This window comes from Jatropha curcas, chromosome 1, assembly GCF_041381405.1.
Source record: "Jatropha curcas cultivar XTBG-Jc1 chromosome 1, XTBG_Jcur_1.0, whole genome shotgun sequence".
In the NCBI taxonomy this organism is placed as follows: domain Eukaryota; kingdom Viridiplantae; phylum Streptophyta; class Magnoliopsida; order Malpighiales; family Euphorbiaceae; genus Jatropha; species Jatropha curcas.
In genome coordinates, this window is record NC_143151.1 from 1,872,551 (window position 1) to 1,896,381 (window position 23,831).

Here is a 23,831-nt window from a genome sequence, read left to right on the forward strand (position 1 = left end):
TGTTAGGAAAGAATATTTGCAAATAATATTGTATCCCTATTAAAATGAGATTTCATTTTCAAATTAGGCTTAGCAATCTGTATAAATACATATAGTTTACATCAATAAAATATATCTGTTGTAGTAACATTGTTTTAGTCTTTTATGGTATCAGAGCTCCAAGACAAACGTCTCTTGATCCTTTTCCTTTCTTCTTTTTCATCTCTTCCACAATGAGTGATACATCTATACAATTAGTAACATTTAATGTAGCTGCACAAGCTCCTCTAAAGCTCACAGGATCAAATTACATTGCTTGGAAACCTCAGTTTCAAAGCTTGTTAATAGGTTATGATCTTCTTGGCCATATAGATGGCTCTCATCCTTGTCCATCTCCCACTGTTTCTGGAACTTCTACTCCCAATTCAGAATATAGTCATTGGATTAGGCAAGATCATCTTCTCATCAATGCTTTCATTGGTGCTCTCTGACCTTCTTTTATTCCTTTCATTGCAACAGCCAAAACATCCAAACAAGCATGGGATATTCTTGAGACTATCTATGCCAAACCTTCTAGGGGCAGAATCAAACAAATCAAAGCTCAACTTAAAAGCATCACAAAAGGTAGTTCAACAGTTATAGAATACATGCAGGCAATTCGGATGAAAACTGATGAACTAGCAATGTTATACTCACCTATGTCTGAGGAAGACATCACTCATCGTATTTTAGAAGGTTTGGAAAATGCTTACAAAGAAATCATACAGGCTATCAATGCTCGTGATTCTGCGATACCCTTTGATGAGTTACATGAAAAACTCATAACTTTGAGGCAACTCTTCCTTCTGCTACACCAACATATTTTCCAGCCACTGTAAATTATTCACAAAGAACAAAAAATAAGAATAGTAACAATCACTAGAAACAGCCTTTCAATCACCAAGCCAATCAACAAAGAAGCTAGCTATATAATCAAGGAAATCAGAATAGCAGCGGCTCTCAGTATCCCATCAATCATAATCTCCATGGGCCGAATAATCAGCAATTTGGTCATAAACCCTACCTTGACCGTTGTCAAATATGTGGTACTCAAGGTCATTCAGCTAACCGGTGTCCTTCCTTTCGAGTTGTTCCAGTTGCAAGTCATCCACAAGCCAATTTTTCTGCAGTTTCTTCTTCTTCATCAACCCCATGGCTGCTGGATTCTGGTGCTAATCAGCATATTACTGCTGACCTCAATAATTTGTCTTTACACTGCCTGTACACGGGAATGGAGGATGTGATGATTGGAGATGGTTTAGGTTTGAGTATCAGTCACACTGGTAGTGCCACTCTACAAACAGCAATTAAAGAAATTTCTTTAGAAAATGTTCTTTGTGTTTCACAAATGAAAAAGAATCTCATTTCTGTTTATCAATTCTGCGTGAGTAATAATGTTTCAGTGGAATTCTCATCTTATTTCTTTCTTGTGAATGAACTCTTGACAGGGAACCTACTTCTCAGGGGCACGCCTAAGGATGGAGTTTATAAGTGGCCTACATCAACTCCTTTGCTAGCTTTTTCATCCACCGTTGCTTCTGCCATTGATTGGCATTCTCGTCTAGGTCATCCTGCATTATTAACATTCAAAAATATTATTTCTAATAATTCTATTCCATTACATTCCAATTCAATCCAGTCTATTTCTCAATGTAATTCATGTTTGGTTAATAAAAGTCATAAATTGCCTTTCTCTATTTCTACACTTAAAGTCTACTCAACCATTAGAAATTATTTTCTCTGATGTGTGGACATCTCCTGTAATTTCTACTGCTGCTTTCAAATACTATGTCATTTTTGTTGATCATTACACTCGTTATACGTGGCTTTATCACTTAAAACAGAAATCTGAAGTGCAATCAGTCTTCATTAGATTTAAAGCTCTTGTAGAAAACTTCTTTGATAGACAAATAAAAACTTTGTATTCTAATAATGGTGGTGAGTACATTGCCTTAGCCTCATTTTTATCTACCAATGGTATTTCTTTTAAAGGTACTCTGCCACACGCACCCGAGCATAATGGCATTTCTGAAAGAAAACACTGTCATATTGTCGAAACAGGTTTAACTTTATTATCTCATGCTTCCATGCCTATTTCTTATTGGCCATATGCTTTTTCTACAGTAGTTTATCTTATTAACAGGATGCCTTCGAAACTTTTGAACATATCAAATCCATATTTCTGTCTTTTTGGTTCTAATCCAAACTATATGAAACTCAGGATCTATGGTTGTTTGTGTTATCCTTGGCTCAAACCTTATACACATAATAAATTGGAACCTAAGTCTAAGCCATGTGTTTTTATTGGTTATTCATCTTCTCAAAGTGCATATCAGTGTTTAGATCTCAAAAGTTCCAAAATTTATACCTCTCGTCATGTTCAGTTTGTTGAATCTGTTTTCCCATTTGCTACTTCCTTAAAGTCAGTGTCTTTGTCGTCGCCTCCAATTTCAGCATGGATAAATTCATCCCATGCTGCTACTTTTTCAGAAATTCCCATGCCACTCATTACTACGCCTATGGTACCTGCTGCACCTAGACAAGAGGGTTCCACTGCTCAGAGACTTCCTTACAACACAGACATATCAGCTGCTATTTGTGCTGAGGTACAAGCTCATGTGCCTAATCTTGATGTTATAGCTGGTGTTGCAGCTCATGTGCCTAATGCTGTTGTTCCAACTCCTGTGTCTCACACTCAAGAGCAACATTCTGATGTTAGTATTCGTCAACCAGCAGTAATAAATAGTCATCATACGGTCACACGAAGCAAAAATAATATTCATAAACCCATACAAAAGCTTAGTCTTTCTTGTGAGTTCACATCAAGTACTGACACTGAACCTCGCACAATTTCACAAGCATTCACAGATCCTAAGTGGAGGAAAGCCTGTTCTGAAGAATTTGATGCTTTGGTGAGTAATGGGACTTGGAAATTAGTTCCTCCTACTGATTCTCAAAATCTGGTTGGCTGCAAGTGGGTGTTTCGGATCAAGCGTAATTCAGATGGTACGGTTCAACGATACAAAGCCCGATTAATGGCAAAAGGCTTTCATCAACGTCCCGTTGTCGACTTTTATGAAACATTTAGTCCGGTTGTTAAACCAATAACTATACAACTAGTTCTTAGTATAGCAGTTACTAATGGTTGGGAACTACGTCAACTCGATGTTAACAATGCTTTTTTACAAGGGCCATTGACAGAAGATGTAGTCATGGCCCAGCCACAAGGGTTTCAAGATGTAGATAACCCCATTATGTTTGTCATTTACGGAAAGCAATCTATGGGTTGAAACAGGGGCCCAGGGCTTGGTATCAAGCTCTACGTCAACATCTACTGGATACAGGTTTTGTCAATTCCTTATCAGATGCTTCTTTATTTATAAATTAGTCATTAAAAGGTACTTTGCTACTTATTGTGTATGTTGATGATATCATAATCACGGGTAGTTGTACAAGGCTTATTCAAGATTATATCACTGTTTTGGCAACGAGGGTTTCTCTCAAAGATTTGGGCTCACTGCACTACTTTCTAGGTATTGAAGTTATACCAAATAAGCACGGGCTACTGTTGTCACAACGCAAATACATTTTAGAGCTTCTTAAGCAGACACATATGAGCAATGCAAAATCAATATCAACACCAATGGCAAGCAATTCCATATTGACGCTCACAACAGGTGCTAAATTGTCTGACCCGGCAGAATATAGAAGAGTTATAGGAAGCTTACAGTATTTATCTCTGACTCATCCAGACATTGCCTTCTCTGTCAATAAACTCTCTCAGTTTAATCATCAACCCACAATAGAACATTGGGCAGCAGCAAAGCGACTTTTGCGGTATTTGATTGGAACTTTGAATGATGGACTTCAGCTGTTTAAAGATTCTCCATCTGTCTTGCATGCTTTCTCTGATGCAGATTGGGGAGAGATCGTGATGGGTACCATTCGACAGGAGCATTTGTTGTGTATTTTGGTTACAACTTGATTTCGTGGAGCTCTAAGAAACAGAGATCGGTTGCGCGTTCTTCGACGAAGGCTGAATATAAATCAGTGGCAAACACAGCACCTAAACTCAACTGGGTATTGCATCTTCTCTCTGAGTTGCAGGTTCAATTGAAGAATCGCCCTGTGATTTATTGAAACAATGTTGGTGTGACACAATTGAGCTCTAATCCAGTATTTCACTCTCGTATGAAGCATGTAGCGATTGACTTTCACTTTATTCGAGAGTAGGTTCAGTCAGGCATTTTGCGTGTCTCTCATGTGGCTGCCGCTGATCAGACAGCCGATATGCTCACTAAACCCCTATCTTGCCTACCGTTTCTGAAGAATAAGATCAAGCTAGGGCTTCATCAACGCCTTGGAGGAGGAACACAATGATACACTGTAGATGATTTTATGTACTCTATTGCCTGAAATCAGGTTGAAACTACTTCCAATTGTTCACTTGTACTCTTTTCTTCAATGGAGCATTGGAGGCTGGCCTTCTACAACTGTGCTTGCTGCCTAGCTTTGATAGTTGACAAATTCTTAAGTTGATGCCGCAGTAGGCTGGTAAAGTGGGGTTGTCTGCTGTAATCTTGGACAAACCGATACCAAGCTAGGGCTTTATAATTGCCCTTAAGCTTGAGGGTGGGTAATAGCCAAGCCCAAGCCCATCTGTATAATCTATTAGCAGATGATGAAAGAATATCTGTTAGGAAAGAATGTTTGCAAATAATATTGTATCCCTATTAAAGTGGGATTTGATTTTCAAATTAGGCTTAGCAATCTGTATAAATACATATAGTTTACATCAATAAAATATTTTTTGTTGCAGTAACATTGTTTTAGTCTTTTGTTGGATAGGAATGAATTAGTTATCAACTAAATGAATGAGGTCAATCAACTAAAAGGAAACCAAAATAAAGCACATGTTGTCAATCAAGTGTGGTCTGATTAGTCTTTCTACTTTTTGAACCATTATAGCCCTACCGATTGGAAACCTGTATTAGCAATAAAAACTTATAGTTTAATTGTTGGATGGAAATTAATCGGTTATCAACTGAACGAATCAACTCAACCCCAAAAGCAACATGTTGTTAATGATGGAAGACGTTATTGGAGATTTTGTCTTCATTTACAAAAGAATAAAGACTCCAAAAGCAAAGGAAGGCACATATCCACTAGAAAAGAATATATGCGGAGACTCCATTAAAGTCTTTCTAGTGATTGGAATCCTGTATATTGCACTCTCAAATCATTTTTTTTTTTTAAGATGTTAATAAAGCAAGAAGGGATTGGAAATGTGGATCTGAATTTAGGAGATAAAAAAAAAAAGATTGTGTTACACAATTTATATACACTTTAAAAAATAATTTGTCTAAATCCGATTTATGAATTCTATTTTTATAGATCAAACGAATGAAAATATATATATCATTTTTGAAATATATATATATATATATATATATATATATATATATATATATATATATATATATGTTAAAATGAGAGTGTTGCTAGTTATTAGTTAAGAAAAAAAGAAAAAGCGTAAAAGTGAAAACAATTTTTAAATATCTTCATATTTGATCTATAGGTAGGTTAAAAAATCGGAGAATAAAAAATTTTTATCCTTACAAAATATCATTTTTGAAATTTTTCAAAAAGCAATTAAACAATGAAAATGAAAATTACTATCCAAATATCATTTTGACTAGTTAAGTATTCATATATTTTTTTATATTTTTTGGCAACTGCACAAAAGTTAATCCAATGGATGACTATTAAAATAGTAAAGTCCTACGGCACAAAAAGTACTCTCATTAAAAATTATAAATTTAATTAGGCATACATACATATTTATTTATTTATTTGCAAATTTACACAAATTATCCCAATTCTTATGTCTCCACATAACATGTCAATAAGTAAGAAAAACCATATTATGATAAACTTTAATTTTGAAAACTTCCAATAGCCTTACAACACTCTTCTGTAAACTAAAATTAGAGTAAAAAAAAAAAGGAAGAAAGGTTATAATTTATTATGTCAAATAATTTGTCATTTTGCCTGCCAAATTTCAAATTTCAACTTTCAATAATAATTATTTATTATTTCGTTTATTCATTTAAACAATTAAAATTATTATAAATTTTTTAAAAAATAACACACACAAGCTCGAGACAGTACCAAGCATAAAGAGAAGAATAGTTATGGATAAAAATTCAATATTACACTGGAAATTACAACAATAACAGAAGAATTACAAGCTGCAAAGACATCTCTGATATGCCTTACTTATTCTTAGACAAAAACTGACATTAATCATGCATATATTAGCTATAAACAAACAGAGGAATACATATGCTGATACCCTTTATAGTTGAACTTCTGTTGTGCATTATCAATCTTCTATACAGATGCGGCGCACATGCGCAATTTTATCCAAATTCTCATTTTGTTTATCTTTCAGAGTTGATGATAACAGTGGCACTTTTATTAGTTTTACTTCTCGGAGGGTGTCAATGCATCGCAGTGCATCAGGAAGCATCTTCAAATTTATGCAGTGTCTAATCTCCAGGTGTTTCAGACCAGGCATTGCTCCTTTCTCCATATTCCATTCCTCCAATAGCTCCAGCTCCCACAGCTTGAGGACTTCAAGCTTTGGAAATCCTCCATCTTTGCAAAGCATTTTCTTTCCTGAAAATGATCTGGAAAACAATCTCACAATCCTAAGGTTGGGAAGCTTGTCCAGTGACTGCATTGGATCGTCGATCAGTCCAGAAGCAGACAAGGTGAGTGCAGTGAGGCTTAGGGGAAACTTAGATATAACATCTTGATTCTTTAGCTTTCCGACCAAATATATATCAGAAAGCTCCACATTGCCTGACAAAGACTGCAACTGTAGATCCCATGGCTGACCTGATTCATCAAATGACTTCAACCTCAGAGATTGAAAGTGTTTTAGATGCAGAACCCAATCTGCTATATTAAACAGTTGCAAGGACATGACTGATTTTTGAGATGGGACTGATATTTTGCATTTCAGTGCCAATTTTCTGATGCTTAACAAACTGTCTAGGCCATCTTTTACTTGACTATTCTCATCAATGAATACACCCCAAAATGTTTGAAGGTCCATTAGAGAGTTGGGTTCTTGTGGAGGGAAAAATGTGCTGCAAAAACTGTCATCTAAGAATAAATGCCTTAGTTTTTGCATCTTCCAGATAGTTGTGGGGAGAATATTGGGGCAAGTGCGCTTCAAATCAAGCGTTTGAAGGTTCAGCAATTTATCAATGAACATAGGAAGCATCTCTAGATAAGTTGATCTCAAGCCTAGGTATCTCAAGTGAGTGAGCTGACCGACTGTCTTGGGCAATTTTGGCTTGTAAACATTTTCAAGATCCAGCACCCATAAGAAACGGAAGCAATTGCTAGAGATGCATCGATCAAGAAAGTTCCCTATATCTTGTCCTGCTCTACTTACTTCTCGAGTATCAAATGATATAAAAGTGACAGTATCTCTATAGCAAGAGTCAAGGGAAGTGGTGTTATTACCATGAATGTGCTCAAAGATGGGATCTTTCTGATCAAGATGGTCAGCAACCCGACGTATCGCACAAGTGTTTTCATTGTGACCTCGGCGAAAATTAGCTTCCTTGGCTTTTGCAAACCAGTGTACTCGCAGGGCTTCTGGTAGGGAACATGTCTTGACCTTCCCATTGGGTTTCCTCTCTGTCACTTGAACCATATTATAACTGATCAACTCTCTCAAACACGCCTCTGAAGCATCTTCAGGGGAATTGTCACCATTCTTTTGGCGCCCCAAACCCTCAGCAACCCACAATGCCATCAATCTTCTTGCAGGAACCTTATAACCCACAGGAAATAATCCAAAATAAAAGAGACATAGCCTCAAATACAAAGGCAAATATTTGTTGATCTCTTCCAAGACTGTTGACCAAGGTTCTTCATCTTGATTTAGTTGGTCAAGTGCCGTTGACCATTCCTCTAGAGTTGCTTCTCTATGTGACAGTAATTCTGCTAATTTCACAATCACCTTAGGCAACCCCCACATTTTCTTAAAATATGTTTTTTCAGATTTTGCTCTAGCTCTGGAGGGATCTTTATCTTCAAAGCATGTGTGAACAATGCCCAGCTCTCATCATTGCTTCGCAGATGCAGTCTGTAAGCAGAGTTAGTCTCAGTGATTGGTGGAGCTTCTGATAAGCTTCGGACAACAAAAATTATTCTAGTCCCATTTGATATGTCTCTGAATGCTGTTCCCATTACTCGCCACAACTCCATTGAATTTGAGTCATCAACAACGATGAGACACTTCTTATCCATTAATAAGTTATTAACCATCTGCCTCGCCCTGTTTTTGTAGCTTTCTTTTGTGTCATTCCTAAAATCATAATATAATTTTGAAGTGTTTCTATAACCAAGTTCCCAAAATATAATTTCCATGACACCAACCTCAGTTGATCCATCTACCCAAATCCGGTGAGGGAAATTATCTAAAATAATCTGGCTTTCATATATGAACTTCACAAGCCTTGTCTTGCCAATGCCTTTAACACCCACAATTGAAATGGTAAGGCAGCGGAGATTATCTTTCAGCAGTTGTTTTATAACTGCATCAACATCCTCTTCAAGGCTAACTATATCAGTATCAAGTTGCTCTGCAAAAGAAGAAGGTAATCTTATATCACCATACAAGTGATGCCCTGACCTTCGATGAATGGCTTCATACCTTCTTTTAGAAATATCAGAGACTTTATTCTGGATTCGAACCATTTGTCCGGAAAGCTTATGTTGGGAAATGAAATTATGGGGAGACCAAACTAAGCTTTTGGGATTACCTATCTCTTTTTTAGTCAAGAAGAGCCCAACAACATTCTCAGCAGAGCGACAAACATCGCAAAGTTGTTCGATCCATGCCATTCTCTTTTCACTAATTGTTTCTTGTGATTCAAGATCTTTTAGAAAGACCTTCAAAGACTTGAATTCATCTCTTAACAACCTGGCTTGCGTTCTAACTGGAGGCTTAAGCTGTCTCTTAGCAACTAAGGCTTCAAACTTGGAAATTACAGGCGAAACAATTGTAGTTCCTATTTCCAAATCATATGGGCTAAAGGTATTATGCCAATAACCAGATTGGAAAAACTTGCTGAATATTCTGGAAATATTAACTTTGATCAGTTCCAATTTCTTGTAGAATCTATAAGAATCTGTCAAGTCGATGAGTGCTAAAACATAAAAGAATTGTCTTGGCAGATCAACAAGGCTCAAAATACAGCGAATGATAGCTTCTCCACTCCTCCTTTGGGCTGATCTGATTATCAACTCATCAATCAAATCTTCAATGTCATACATAATCTCGATTAATACATATGGGGACAACACATTCTCCTCCAAATCAGCATATTTTTGCAACTGGGCTTCGATCCATTGGAATCGATCATCAAATTCAAGCAATGAATCAGATTCTTGAATAAGAAGATTCAAAATTTTTCCTAAAACAGACAACACGGTTTGTCTTGCCATGTATGGGTTAGTTGTTCTGGGGAAGGAAAGCATGTTGCAGAAGAGAGAAGTGAAGGGAAGAGGAGTAAAGTTTGGAGCTTTTTTTTGTTTTTTTTTTTTTCCTGTATTTCGAAGGAGCGGTCAAATAAGGCGAATAAAATTGTTCTTTAAACATAATAATTTTTATTTCTTAATCTATATGAAAATAGATAGTCCATCTTTCACCATAATAATTGTTATAAATAACCCTTGTTAATAGCAAGTGGGCTATCTTTTTAGTTTTAACCATTGTTAATTGTTATTTCTTTAACCATACTAATTGATAGAATCCCTCCTCTTTATTTATTTTGGAAATATTGAAACCTGTGGAAGTTATGTTAATTAATTCCAAAGTTATCAGTTGCTGCTGTTAAAACTCCTATTTGTCAAAATGCTTCAAGGTAGGTTAGGTATTATCTAAAGATATTAATTATGAAAATAAATAAATCTGTCAAAAAAGTGAAAATATTATTACTATCGATCTATATTTGCCACACCTCTTCTACTTTGGCTTTGTCTTTGTTTTTATTTTTGTTTGACTTGTATTGGAGATTGTAAAGGCACAAGCTAAAAGTACTAATTTTTTTTAATCTATATCTATATAAAAGTTGAAACAATGCGAAAGTTTAAGGATTTTTTTTTTTGTTCAGCATGTTTTTCTGGAAATTTTTGAAAGTTTTTTATTTTTTTATTTTTGTGTCGTGATTTGACAGTTTAAGTATTTTGATTAATATTTTATTATAAACTATAGATATTAAATTATTTAAATTGGACTTTATCTATATCTAATTAATATATATATATCAATTAAGTGTGATTTAATTGATCTTTTTACGTTTTGTCGAAGATGTGAGTAGCTATATGATGATTAATTTAGCAAGGGAAGACGTGGGTGTGACAATGGGGACTTCAATGACTTTGATGTTATTTGCAAGACTTCTTCAAGGGTTTACTTGGAAAGTTCCTCCTAATCAGACAAGTATTGATTTTAAAGAGTCTGAAAGTAATCTAACACTTGCTAAGCCATTGATTGCACTCGCGAAGCTGCGCTTGCCTACACATGTATATTGCGAAATCATTCATAATTAACTTGGGAAAGAGATGTCTACATGGAACCCAATCTGTAACCTTTTATTTCATAAGCTAATTTAGTCTAACTCAATCTTGGTAGGTGAAAAAAACCTGGTCAACTACATTAAAGTAAAGCTCAATATTTCAGATTCTGATAACACATTTTAAGAAGGTATCCGACCGTTAAAAAGGAACTATGCATGACAAATATAAAAAAAAAAAAAAAAAAAAAAAAAAAAAAAAATCATCTAAAAAACCTCTCTTGTTTTATAGTCTTGAGTTGTTAGCTTCTTGGTATTTGTTCATCGATTATGTAGAGCAAGATGCATACTACCGCTCTTAACAACCTTTATACTTATATCTTATATTATTATAGAAAATGATATTTGCTTACAAAGAAAAAAAAAAAAAATCAATCAGATCTGGTCTAATTAATCTTTTTACTAGTGTGAATAGTGAGAGGTTTCGAGACTTTTACCATAGGAGTAGTTTTCACCAATTTGATGAGTTATGGTGAGGGCTACCCCTATTGTGTAGCTCATCGTTCAGCCTCCTAATAAATAAATAAATAAATAAAAGAAAAGAAAAGGAATCGATAATTTTTAGAGATTTTGGACACGGACTCATGGGCTTCATTGTATGCTTGGCCTTTCAACTTGAGAATATATTAATGAAATATAAGGAACAAATATATTAATGATAATCATGTCTAAACTTTTATAAGGATTACTCATTAGATATTAAATGAGCATAAACACTGGCACGATATGCCGATCAATTATTATAAATTATATATTTATAAATGTAATTTTCGAATTGTGCCATGATAATGGAATATAACATTGCAAACTTTATGCATGATAATTTACATTTTGACTTGATCCGTAATAATTTCAACTTATAGATAGGATTATAAATATTATATTGGCACATACATACACACATGACTATGTACGAAAAGCATAATAGTATATTTACAGTTTGGTAATGCTACTTCTAGCAGCAGTTTGGTCAAAATATTTGTCAACACACAATTATATTTTTTTCAATTAAATAAAATTAAACATCTACACATGAGCATTTTTGTCTGGGTTGAATTAGTACAAAATATTGCATAATTTATATGCAATTAGTACATATAAGTGTGTTGTTTTTAAGTGATAGGAATATAAATAAGGAAGATATAAAAGGATTGTGTGGGAAAACTTCCCCACAAAAATGATTCAACAAAGGCATAAAATTTAGTATTAATATATAAATATTCAGTAAATTGATTGAATATATTGATAAAATTATGGTTGAGTGTTTGCTAGAGAAGTAATAAAAATAGTTGATTAAAAAAAAAAAAATACAAAGAATGTATAGGCACATTTGAAAGTTTTGGGCTATTGGGCCAGGGAAAGACAATATGCCTGAACTAAAGGTAACTTTGTCAATTTACTGTTATCACAAGGGTAAAAGCATCTCGTAACTTTGTCAATATGCCTAACCAAAGTCTTTCGTTTTCTTCTACACTGGTAATTTCTAAATTATTGGCTTTTTCAGTACTCTTTTTTTTTTTTTTTTTTTCTTTTTACAACACTCTTCTGTAAACTAAAATTAGAGTAACTAAAAAAAAAAAACAAAGGTTATTATTTATTATGTCAAATAATTTCTCATTTTGCCTGGCAAATTTCAACTTTCAATTAATAATTATTTATTATTTGGTTTATTCATTTAAAAAATCAAAATTATTATAAATTTTTAAAAAATAACACACACATGCTTGAGACATTACTAAGCATAAGGAGCAGAATAATTATGGATAAATATTCAATATTACACTAGAAATTACAACGATAACAGAAGAATTACAAGCTGCAAAGACATCTCTGATATGCCTTACTTATTATTAGACAATGCATATATTTGCTATAAACAAACAGAGGAATACATGTGCTGATACCCTTTATAATTGAACTTCTGTTGTGCATTATCAATCTTCTATACAGATGAGGCGCACATGCGCAATTTTATTCAAATCTTCATTTTGTTTATCTTTCAGGCTTGATGATAACATTGGCAGTTTTGTTAGTTTTACTTCTCGAAGGGTGTCGATGGATCGCAGTGCATCAGGAAGCATCTTCAAATTTATGCAGTGTCTAATCTCCAGGTGTTTCAGACTAGGCATTGCTCCTTTTTCCATATTCCATTCCTCTAATAGCTCCAGCTCCCACAGCTTGAGGACTTCAAGCTTTGGAAATCCTCCATCTTTGCAAAGCATTTTCTTTCCTGAAAATGATTTCGAAAACAATCTCACAATTCTGAGCTTGGGAAGCTTCTCTAATGTCTGCATTGGGTCCTCGATTAGTCCAGATGCAGACAAGGTGACCTCAGTGAGGCTTTGCGGAAAATTAGATATAAGATCTTGATTCCTTAGCTTTCCAACCAAATATATATCAGAAAGCTCCACATTGCCAGATAAAGACTGCAAATGTACATCCCAAGGCTGACCTGATTCATCAAATGACTTCAACCTCAGAGATTGAAGGTGTTTTAGATTCACAACCCAATCTGCTATATTAAACAGTTGCAAGGACATGGCTGCTTTTTGAGATGGGTCTGATGTTTTGCATTTCAGTGCCAATTTTCTGATGCTTAACCAACTGTCTAGGCCATCTTTTACTGGACTATTCTCATTTATGAATGCACCCCAAAATGTTTGAAGTTCCACTGAAGATCTGTGTTCTTGTTGAGGGATAAATGTGCTGCAGAAACTCTCATCTAAGAATAAATGCCTTAGTTTTTGCATCTTCCAGATAGTGATGGGGATAGTATTGATGCAGGTGCGCTTCAAATCAAGTGTTTGAAGGTTCAGCAATTTGTCAATGAACATGGGAAGCATTTCTAGGTAAGTTGATCTCAACCCTAGGTATCTCAAGTGGATGAGCTGACCTACTGCCTTGGGCAGTTTTGGCTTGTAAACATTTTCAAGATCCAGCACCCATAGAAAACGGAAGCAATTGCTGGAGATGCATCGATCAAGAAAGTTCCCTATATCTTGTCCTGCTCTATTTCCTTCTCGAGTATCAAATGATAAAAGAGTGATGGTATCTCTGTAACAAGAGTTCAGGGAAGTGGTGCTATTACCATGAATGTGCTCGAAGATGGCATCATTCTGATCAAGATGATCAGCAATGCGGCGCATGGAACTGTTGTTTTCAATATGAGCACGGACAAAATTAGCTTCCATAGCTTTTGCAAACCAGTGTACTCGCAGGGCCTCTGGTAGGCAACACGTCTTAACCTTCCCATTGAGTTTCCTTTCTGTCGCTTGAACCGTATTATAACTGATCAACTCTCTCAAACACGCCTCTGCAACATCTTCAGGGGAGTTGTCATCATTCTGTTGACGCCCCAGACCCTCAGCAACCCACAAAGCAATCAATCTTCTTGCAGGAACCTTAAAACCCACAGGAAATAATCCAAAATAAAAGAGACATCGCCTTAAATACAAAGGCAAATATTTGTTGATCTCTTCCAAGGCGCCTGACCAAGGTTCTTCATCTTTATTTAGTTGGTCAAGCACCCTTGACCATTCCTCTAGAGTTGCATCTCTCTGTGATAGCAGTTCTGCTAATTTCACAATCACCTTCGGCAACCCCCCACATTTTCTTAAAATATGTTTTTTCAGATTTTGCTCTAGCTCTGGAGGGATCTTTATCTTCAAAGCATGTCTGAACAATTCCCAGCTCTCAACATTGCTTCGCAGATGCAGTCTGTAAGCAGAGTTGGTCTCGGTGACTGGCGGAGCTTTTGATAACCTATCAACAAGGAAAATTATTCTTGTGCCATTAGATATGTCTCTGAATGCTGTTTCCATTTCTCGCCAAAATTCACTTGCGTTCGAGCCATCAACAACGATGAGACACTTCTTATCCAATAATAAATTATTAACCATCTGCCTCAGCCTGTCTTTGTAACTTTCGTCTATGACAAGGTAGGAGTCAAAATATAATTTTGGACATTCTTTATTATGAAGGCTCAAAATCTCTTCCATGATAGCATAATCACTTGATCTAGCAACCCAGTTCCGGTGAGGGAAATTATCTAAAATAACCTGGCTGCCACAGATCAACTTTGCAAGGTTTGTCTTGCCAATGCCTTTAACACCCACAATTGAAATGGTGAGGCAGCGAGGATCATCTTTGAGCAGTTGTTTTATAACTGCATCAACATCCTCTTCAAAGCAAACCATATCAATATCAAGTTGCTCAGGAGTAGCAGTAGGAGGAGTTATGCTTGGAAATCGGTCCGTGTGCCATGTTCTTTGATGCATGGCTTCATAGATTCGTTTTGAAATATCGGAGACTTTAACCTGGATTCGAGCCATCTGTTGGACAAGATTACGTTGGGAAATGAAATTACGGGGAGACCAAACTAAGCTTTTGGGATTACCTTTCTCATTTTTAGTCAGGAAGAGCCCAACGACATTCTCAGTGGAGCGACAAACATCGCAAAGTTCTTCCGTCCATGCCATTCCCCTTTCACTCAGTGTTTCTCGTGATTCAAGATCTTTTAGAAAGGCCTTCAAGCACTTGAATTCATCTCTTAACCACCTGGCTTGCTTTCTAACTGCAGGCCTGAGCTGTCTCTTAGAAGCTAAGGCTTCAAACTTAGAAATTACAGGCGAAACAATTGTAGTGCCTATTTCCAAATCATATGGGCTAAAGGTATTATGCCAAGAACCAGATCCGCAAGCGAGGCCGAACGTTCTGGAAACATTAATTTCGATTAGTTTCAATTTTTTGTAGAATCTATAAGAATCTGTCAAATCGATGAGTGCCAAAACATAAAAGAATTGTCTTGGCAGATCAACAAGGCTCAAAATACAGCGAATGATAGCTTCTCTACTCCTCCTTTGGGCTGATCTGATTATCAACTCATCAATCAAATCTTCAGTGTCATAAATAATCTCGATTAATACATATGGGAACCACGGAGTCTCCAACCAATCAGCATGTTTTCGCAACTGGGCTTCGATGCATTGGAATTGATCTTCAAATTCAAGCAATGAATCAGATTCTTGAATAAGAAGATTCAAAATTTTTCCTAAAACAGACAACACGGTTTGTCTTGCCATGTATGGGTTAGTTGTTCTGGGGAAGGAAAGCATGTTGCAGAAGAGAGAAGTGAAGGGAAGAGGAGTAAAGTTCGGAGCTTTTTTTTTTTTTTTCCTTTATTTCGAAGGAGCGGTCAAGTAAAGTGATATGTGTAGACAGTACTTATTAGGAGCTTTTAGTCTCTGAGGAGATACTTGGGCATGGTGATCAAACTTTGGCTTTGTTGACTGGAAGTCTTTCGTTTTCTTCTACGCTGGTAATTTTTCTAAGTTATTGGCTTTTTCAGTATTTTTTTTTCTTTTTACAACACTCTTCTGTAAACTAAAATTAGAGTTAAAAAAAAAAAAAAAACAAAGGTTATAATCTATTATGTCAAATAATTTCTCATTTTGCCTGGCAAATTTCAACTTTCAATAAATAATTATTGATTATTTGGTTTATTCATTTAAAAAATTAAAATTATTTCAAATTTTAAAAAAATAACACACACATGCTTGAGACCTAAAGAGAAGAATAATTATGGATAAATATTCAATATTGCACTAGAAATTACAACAACAACAGAAGAATTACAAGCTGCAAAAAGACATCTCTGATATGCCTTACTTATTGTTAGAGAAAAACTGACATTAATCATGCATATATTTGCTATAAACAAACAGAGGAATACATATGCTGATACCCTTTATAATTGAACTTCTGTTCTGCATTATCAATCTTCTATACAGATGAGGCAAACATGCGCAATTTTATTCAAATCTTCATTTTGTTTATCTTTCAGGGTTGATGATAACATTGGCAGTTTTGTTAGTTTTACTTCTCGGAGGGTGTCAATGCATCGCAGTGCATCAGGAAGCATCTTCAAATTTATGCAGTGTCTAATCTCCAGGTGTTTCAGACTAGGCATTGCTCCTTTTTCCATATTCCATTCCTCTAATAGCTCCAGCTCCCACAGCTTGAGGACTTCAAGCTTTGGAAATCCTCCATCTTTGCAAAGCATTTTCTTTCCTGAAAATTATTTCGAAAACAATCTCACAATTCTGAGCTTGGGAAGCTTCTCTAATGTCTGCATTGGGTCCTCGATTAGTCCAGATGCAGACAAGGTGACCTCAGTGAGGCTTTGCGGAAAATTAGATATAAGATCTTGATTCTTTAGCTTTCCAACCAAATATATATCAGAAAGCTCCACATTGCCCGATAAAGACTGGAAATGTATATCCCAAGGCTGACCTGATTCATCAAATGACTTCAACCTCAGAGATTGAAGGTGTTTTAGATTCAGAACCCAATCTGCTATATTAAACAGTTGCAAGGACATGGCTGCTTTTTGAGATGGGTCTGATATTTTGCATTTCAGTGCCAATTTTCTGATGCTTAACCAACTGTCTAGGCCATTTTTTACTGGACTATTCACATTTATGAATGCACCCCAAAATGTTTGAAGTTCCACTAAAGAGCTGTGTTCTTGTTGCAGGATAAATGTGCTGCAGAAACTCTCATCTAAGAATAAATGCCTGAGTTTTTGCATCTTCCAGATAGTGATGGGGAGAGTATTGATGCAAGTGCGCTTCAAATCAAGTGTTTGAAGGTTCACCAATTTGTCAGTGAACATGGGAAGCATTTCTAGGTAAGTTGACCTCAACCCTAGGTATCTCAAGTGGATGAGCTGACCTACTGCCTTGGGCAATTTTGGCTTGTAAACATTTTCAAGATCCAGCACCCATAGAAAACGGAAGCAATTGCTGGAGATGCATCGATCAAGAAAGTTCCCTATATCATGTCCTGCTCTATTTCCTTCTCGAGTATCAAATGATAAAAGAGTGATGGTATCTCTGTAACAAGAGTTCAGGGAAGTGGTGCTATTACCATGAATGTGCTCGAAGATGGCATCATTCTGATCAAGATGATCAGCAATGCGGCGCATGGAACTGGTGTTTTCAATATGAGCACGGACAAAATTAGCTTCCATAGCTTTTGCAAACCAGTGTACTCGCAGGGCCTCTGGTAGGCAACACGTCTTAACCTTCCCATTGAGTTTCCTTTCTGTCGCTTGAACCGTATTATAACTGATCAACTCTCTCAAACACGCCTCTGCAACATCTTCAGGGGAGTTGTCATCATTCTGTTGACGCCCCAGACCCTCAGCAGCCCACAAAGCAACCAATCTTCTTGCAGGAACCTTATAACCCACAGGAAATAATCCAAAATAAAAGAGACATCGCCTTAAATACAAAGGCAAATATTTGTTGATCTCTTCCAAGGCGCCTGACCAAGGTTCTTCATCTTTATTTAGTTGGTCAAGCACCCTTGACCATTCCTCTAGAGTTGCATCTCTCTGTGATAGCAGTTCTGCTAATTTCACAATCACCTTCGGCAACCCCCCACATTTTCTTAAAATATGTTTTTTCAGATTTTGCTCTAGCTCTGGAGGGATCTTTATCTTCAAAGCATGTCTGAACAATTCCCAGCTCTCAACATTGCTTCGCAGATGCAGTCTGTAAGCAGAGTTGGTCTCGGTGACTGGTGGAGCTTTTGATACGCTATCAACAAGGAAAATTATTCTTGAGCCATTAGATATGTCTCTGAATGCTGTTCCCATTTCTCGCCAAAATTTACTTGCGTTCGAGCCATCAACAACGATGAGACACTTCTTATCCAATAATAAATTATTAACCATCTCACTCAGCCTGTCTTTGTAACTTTCGTCTATGACAAGGTAGGAGTCAAAATATAATTTTGGACATTCTTTATTATGAAGGCTCAAAATCTCTTCCATGATAGCATAATCACTTGATCTAGCAACCCAGTTCCGGTGAGGGAAATTATCCAAAATAACCTGGCTGCCACAGATCAACTTTGCAAGGTTTGTCTTGCCAATGCCTTTAACACCCACAATTGAAATGGTGAGGCAGCGAGGATCATCTTTGAGCAGTTGTTTTATAACTGCATCAACATCCTCTTCAAAGCTAACTATATCAGTATCAAGTTGCTCAGGAGTAGCAGTAGGAGAAGTTATGCTTGTATATCGGTTCCTGTGCCATGTTCTGTGATGAATGGCTTCATATCTTCTTTCTGAAATATCAGAGACTTTAACTTGGATTCGAGCCATCTGTTGGACAACATTACGTTGAGAAATGAAATTACGGGGAGACCAAAATAAGTTTCTAGAATGTCCTTTCTCATATTTAATCAAGAAGAGACCAACAACATTCTCAGCTGAGCCACAAACATGGGAAAGTTGTTCCATCCATGCCATTCCCTTTTCCCCAATTATTCCTTTTGATTCAGAATCTTCCAGAAACACCTTCAAAGACTTGAATTCATCTCTTAACCGTCTGGCTTGATTTCTAACTGCAGGCCTAAGCTGTCTCTTGGTAACTAAGGCTTCAAACTTAGAAATTACAGGCGAGAACATTGTAGTACCTAACTTCAAATCATACGGGCTAAAGTTATTATGCCAAATACCACCTCGTAAAATTAGGCTGAATATGGCAGAAAAGTTATGTTTGATTACTCCCAATTTCTTGTAGAATCTATAAGAATCTGTCAAGTCGATGAGAGCTAAAACATAAAAGAAATGTTTTGGAAGGTGAACAAAGCCCATAATATAGCGAATGAAAGCTTCTCTGTTCCTTCTTTGGTATGATCTGATTTCCAACTCTTCAATCAAATCTTCAACGTCGTACATAACCTCAATTACTATCTCCGGGGGAAACATCAATCTTTCAGAATCATCAGCATATTCTTGCAATTGGGCTTCGACCCATTGAATCTGATCTTCAAATCCAAGCAACGAATCTGTTAGGATTAATTCAAAATAATATTATGAAAAATCTGTTAGATTTCAATTTTATTTAGTGCAGATATTCTGCATAGAATTTGATATTTCTGTTATTAGGATTGAAGATTTTTAGGTTTTTAGATCTTCTTTGATTCACTTGTAAGCCTATAAATAGGCACATTCTTTTGTTAATTCAATGAAGTGCAAAACATGAAGTGCTAAACATCGTTAATCATCTTGTGCATTTCCATTCTTCCTTCCAAAATTTCAACATGGTATCAGAGCCTGTCTGTTAAATGGCCACAAACACTATTCCATTTTCTTCCCTTCCAATTTTTGTTGGTGAAAATTATCAGCTATAGGCTGTTAAAATGAAAGCTTATTTACAAGCTTATGACTTATGGGAGCATGTTGAAACAGAAAAAGAAATCCCTCCATTGCCATCCAACCCAACTATGGTTCAAATTAAGAATCATAGCGAAGAAAAAGCCAAAAAAAATTCAAAGCAAAAACCTGCCTTCATATTCAAAAAGATTGCAGGTATAAAAATCAATCAAAATTTGTGCAAGAGAAAGGAACTCTTCTTTGAGTATTGGAGAGATGTGCCCCAAGAGAAAATTAGAGAGAAGTGCTCCAAGAGAACATTGGAGAGATGTGCTCCAAGAGAACATTGGAGAGATGTGCTCCAAAATAAAAGAAAGTGATGAGAAGTGCATCAATATTTGAAGAGAAGTGCTTCAAAAAAAAAAAAAAATTGTTAGTTTGATGAGAAGTGTATCAATATTTGGTGAGAAGTGCATCAAAATGATGAGTTGGAGAGAGGTGCTTCAACAAAGTTAATTGAAGGGAAGTGCTTTAAATGCTAGATTAAAAATTTTAATTGTTAATTATTGTAATAAAAATATTATGTTTGAATTAAGAGAGAATGTTAGGATTAATTCAAAATAATATTATGAAAAATCTGTTAGATTTCAATTTTATTTAGTGCAGATATTCTGCATAGAATTTGATATTTCTGTTATTAGGATTGAAGATTTTTAGGAGTATTTTTAGATCTTCTTTGATTCACTTGTAAGCCTATAAATAGGCACATTCTTTTGTTAATTCAATGAAGTGCAAAACATGAAGTGCTAAACATTGTTAATCATCTTGTGCATTTCCATTCTTCCTTCCAAAATCTCAACAGAATCAGACTCTTGAATAAGAAGATTCGAAATTTTCCCCCAAACAGACAAGGCGGCTTGTATTGCCATGGAGAAAGAAACAGAGGTTGCAGGAAAGAGAAGTAGAGAGAAGAGGAGTGAAGTTGGAGTTCTTTCAAATAAGAAAAGATTAAGTGTGGAGACTCCCTCAAAGTCTTCAAGCAATTAGAATCCACCGCGTTGCTTTAATAAAGCAATTCTTGTTTCTTTATTTATTAAAGCAATTCTTGAAGGAATTGGAATTTGGAAGTGAGCTTAGGAGAAAAAAAAAATGTGTGTTCTCATTGTGATTTGGTTTGTCTTTTTTTTTCCTCCGTGAAAACTTGCAATTGGTTTCTGGTTTTCCAATGAAAAAACTAAGGTCGCAAGAACACGAGCATAAGACTTCAATGTTTCTGAATGAAACCTGACAAAATATAATGATAGTTGCAAGTGAATTTCAGAACAACTGAGGCAAAACAAGAAATTTGACAAACTGATCTCTGTAAGGTGATTATTAGCTTTAATATTCTGGTTAAAAAGAAAAAAAAAAAATAACGAGTGGTTACAGAAACAGAGGAATACACAATTTCACATAGGCTCCAATATTTGTTAAAAAGAAAAAATATATATATAATTAATGGATATGATTGATTACAATGTCTGAAATAAAAGGTATGTATTACTGACTAAAAAGAAAAGAATTCATCAGAATTAATAATTGAATCATACATAATATACGAATGAAATATGATAAGAATGTAGAAATCCAATCCTGTGTTCCCTTAAGTAATTAATTTATAGCAGGAAGAAAATGTTACCCCTAATCATTTCTTAATTACAACTATATAAGCATACTTGGTTATAAATGACATGCTTATGCCCTCCTCCCCTTTACGTTCTTTCCCTCGCCACTGCCAAAATTGAGTGTTAATGGCACAACAATATTACATACAGGCATTTATTTAACTCACAACCAACTTGACTCTTGCATTGCCTTTAGAAATCTGAAATTGTTCAGTAATGCCCAGATGAGCCATCAATAACCAGACATGAGTAAGAAGCTCCCCTCCTCCAGTTAGTTTCTTCGCATGGTTGTTCCATCCACATTGATTTGCTGCATAACAAAGCATCTCTATCCACACATCATTTATCATCTTCCATTTCTTCTCACTTGTCCATTGCTCTTCTGTCTCCAGAGACTGCAAAGACTTAGTAAGCCTGCATGCATCGAATAGCACCGATTTGTTGCTATTTCCTTTCACTTGGGATGGAAGAATATCAGTGTTCACTTGAAGCAATGCAGTGCAAGCTTGGATTTTGTCTGACATGTATTTCTTTTCATGAAAAAATTGAGTGGCTTCTGCACAGGTGTCTTGAAATCTAATCTGTCCAATTCGATTGGGGAGCATGAAAGGGCATACGACTAGAAGATACAGCATGTAATTCGCTATCGATTCGCTTTCTTTACATAATGGGTTTTCAATAATATTTGAATTCTGGTTTAGATCACTGTAAAAGCAGAGGTCTGTGGCAATGTGCCATAGAAGAATGCTGTGATCAAATTCTGTTTTAACACTCCAGCCAATCTTGTCGAAACATCCCGTTTCTCTGAGCGCATGATCACCCCTTTGAGTACATAAATTTTGGGAAATGCTCATGTCTAATATGTTGATAGATTTCTCCAAAAATTGCTCAAAGATGAGCTTTTTTAAATCTGAGGAGACAGTATTGAATGCACAAGAACTTGAAGATTCCACTGAACTTGATTCGCTTCTCTTCTAGGCAAAAACTTATCAGATTGAATTTTGCCATGGAATTAGACCATCTCTTGTTAACAGCCGGCATCATATGACAAGATTGCAACCATGACTGGAGACAGCAGGTAGTCTTGTAGATGGGTTCCACCAGCAGATTTTTGTGTTTGCTCAACCAAAGTAATGTTAAATCAGAGGAAAGTAGTATAAGCATCTCGTATACTTGTAAAGCAATAGCAGCAACAAGCAAAACACAAGTTATGCTCTTGTCAATTCTTGAGTAAGAGGGCTTATCAATTAGAAAAAAGGCTAAGAGAGTAAAAACAGTTAAAGATAAACTAATGGTACGGGGAAAGCTGCCGAGATAAGTATGCATCACACTTGCCTTGGTATAAAGCAAATCATACATGAATCCAAGCTCAAACTCAATCACTTTAAAAGTTTTCTCCCAGGTCATGTGCTCATGTTGGAAGAAGGAGTGGCTACTCTCAATATCCTGGAAGCTGAGGATAAGGTCAGCAAATAATCGTTTGAAAATGCTGAAGAAATATGCAGCATCATGCAAGACGACAGCATCAGGAACAATGCTGTTTGCTGCAGCTTTACAAGACTGGCCAAGCACAATGGAAGCTTCCTCAATCACAGGCTCCAACGACACATTGTAACCCTCAATCACAGCTTCCTCAATCACAATGCAGCATGCATTTCCTAAACTGATCACTGTTTGCAAATTGTAGAGCCCAAATCCTCTCCCCACACTTAATTATTGCAACAACAAACATTGGAACTGCTAGAAAGTTGATTGACTTCCCATCCATGACCTAATTAAGATATAAAATGCCCTACCGATTGGAATCCTGTATTAGCAATAAAAACTTACAGTTTAATTGTTAGATAGAAATTAATCGTTTATCAACTAAATGAATCAACTCAGCCAACCAAAAGCAACATGTTGGTAATGATGGAAGACGTTATTGGAGTTTTGTCTTCATTTACAAAAGAATAAAGAATCCAAAAGCAAAGGAAGGCACATATCCACAGACTAGAAAAGAATATATGCGGAGACTCCATTAAAGTCTTTCTAGTAATAGGAATCCTGTATATTGCACTCTTAAAGCAATTTTTTTTTTTTTAAAGATGTTAATAAAGCAAGAAGGGATTGGAAATGTGGATGTGAATTTAGGAGAGAGAAAAAAAAGAAGGTGTGTTACATACACTTTAAAAAAACTACAATAATTTGTCTAAACCTGATTTATGAACTCATTCTATTTCTATAGAACAAATGAATGAAATTACAACAATAACAGAAGAATTACAAGCTGCAAAGACATCTCTGATATGCCTTACTTATTATTAGACAAAAACTGACATT

General features: G+C 35.8%; 1 protein-coding gene, 1 long non-coding RNA gene and 3 pseudogenes across 6 annotated transcripts; all 5 read right to left on the reverse strand.

Moving 5' to 3' along the window:
• Positions 1 to 15: 15 nt before the first annotated feature.
• Positions 16 to 4,609, reverse strand: LOC110008874 (uncharacterized). 5 transcript variants are annotated; one of them, XR_005176983.2, is made up of 5 exons: positions 3,747 to 4,609; positions 2,387 to 2,700; positions 1,476 to 1,589; positions 1,043 to 1,312; positions 16 to 851 (listed from the first exon to the last, which is right to left on the reverse strand). It is a non-coding gene; the product is annotated as an uncharacterized LOC110008874 (long non-coding RNA). The 5 variants fall into 5 exon arrangements; XR_005176984.2 differs by having other exon boundaries at positions 2,387 to 2,712; XR_005176986.2 differs by lacking the exon at positions 3,747 to 4,609 and having other exon boundaries at positions 16 to 549; positions 676 to 851; positions 2,387 to 3,740.
• A 1,586-nt stretch (positions 4,610 to 6,195) lies between these two features.
• On the reverse strand, positions 6,196 to 9,670 carry LOC149498774 (putative disease resistance protein At1g59780; annotated as a pseudogene).
• A 2,745-nt stretch (positions 9,671 to 12,415) lies between these two features.
• Positions 12,416 to 15,887, reverse strand: LOC149498775 (putative disease resistance protein At1g59780). The gene has a single exon (XM_089723417.1). The coding sequence runs from the start codon at positions 15,791 to 15,793 to the stop codon at positions 12,614 to 12,616; it is 3,180 nt and encodes a 1,059-aa protein (XP_089579543.1). The 5' UTR covers positions 15,794 to 15,887; the 3' UTR covers positions 12,416 to 12,613.
• Positions 15,888 to 16,248: 361 nt separating this feature from the next.
• On the reverse strand, positions 16,249 to 20,971 carry LOC149498776 (putative disease resistance protein At1g59780; annotated as a pseudogene).
• A 523-nt stretch (positions 20,972 to 21,494) lies between these two features.
• On the reverse strand, positions 21,495 to 23,790 carry LOC149498777 (uncharacterized; annotated as a pseudogene).
• Positions 23,791 to 23,831: the final 41 nt, after the last annotated feature.

Excerpts from the sequence above, each read along its gene's own strand:
- LOC149498775 (XM_089723417.1), bottom strand. The coding sequence starts at position 15,793 with ATGCTTTCCTTCCCCAGAACAACTAACCCATACATGGCAAGACAAACC.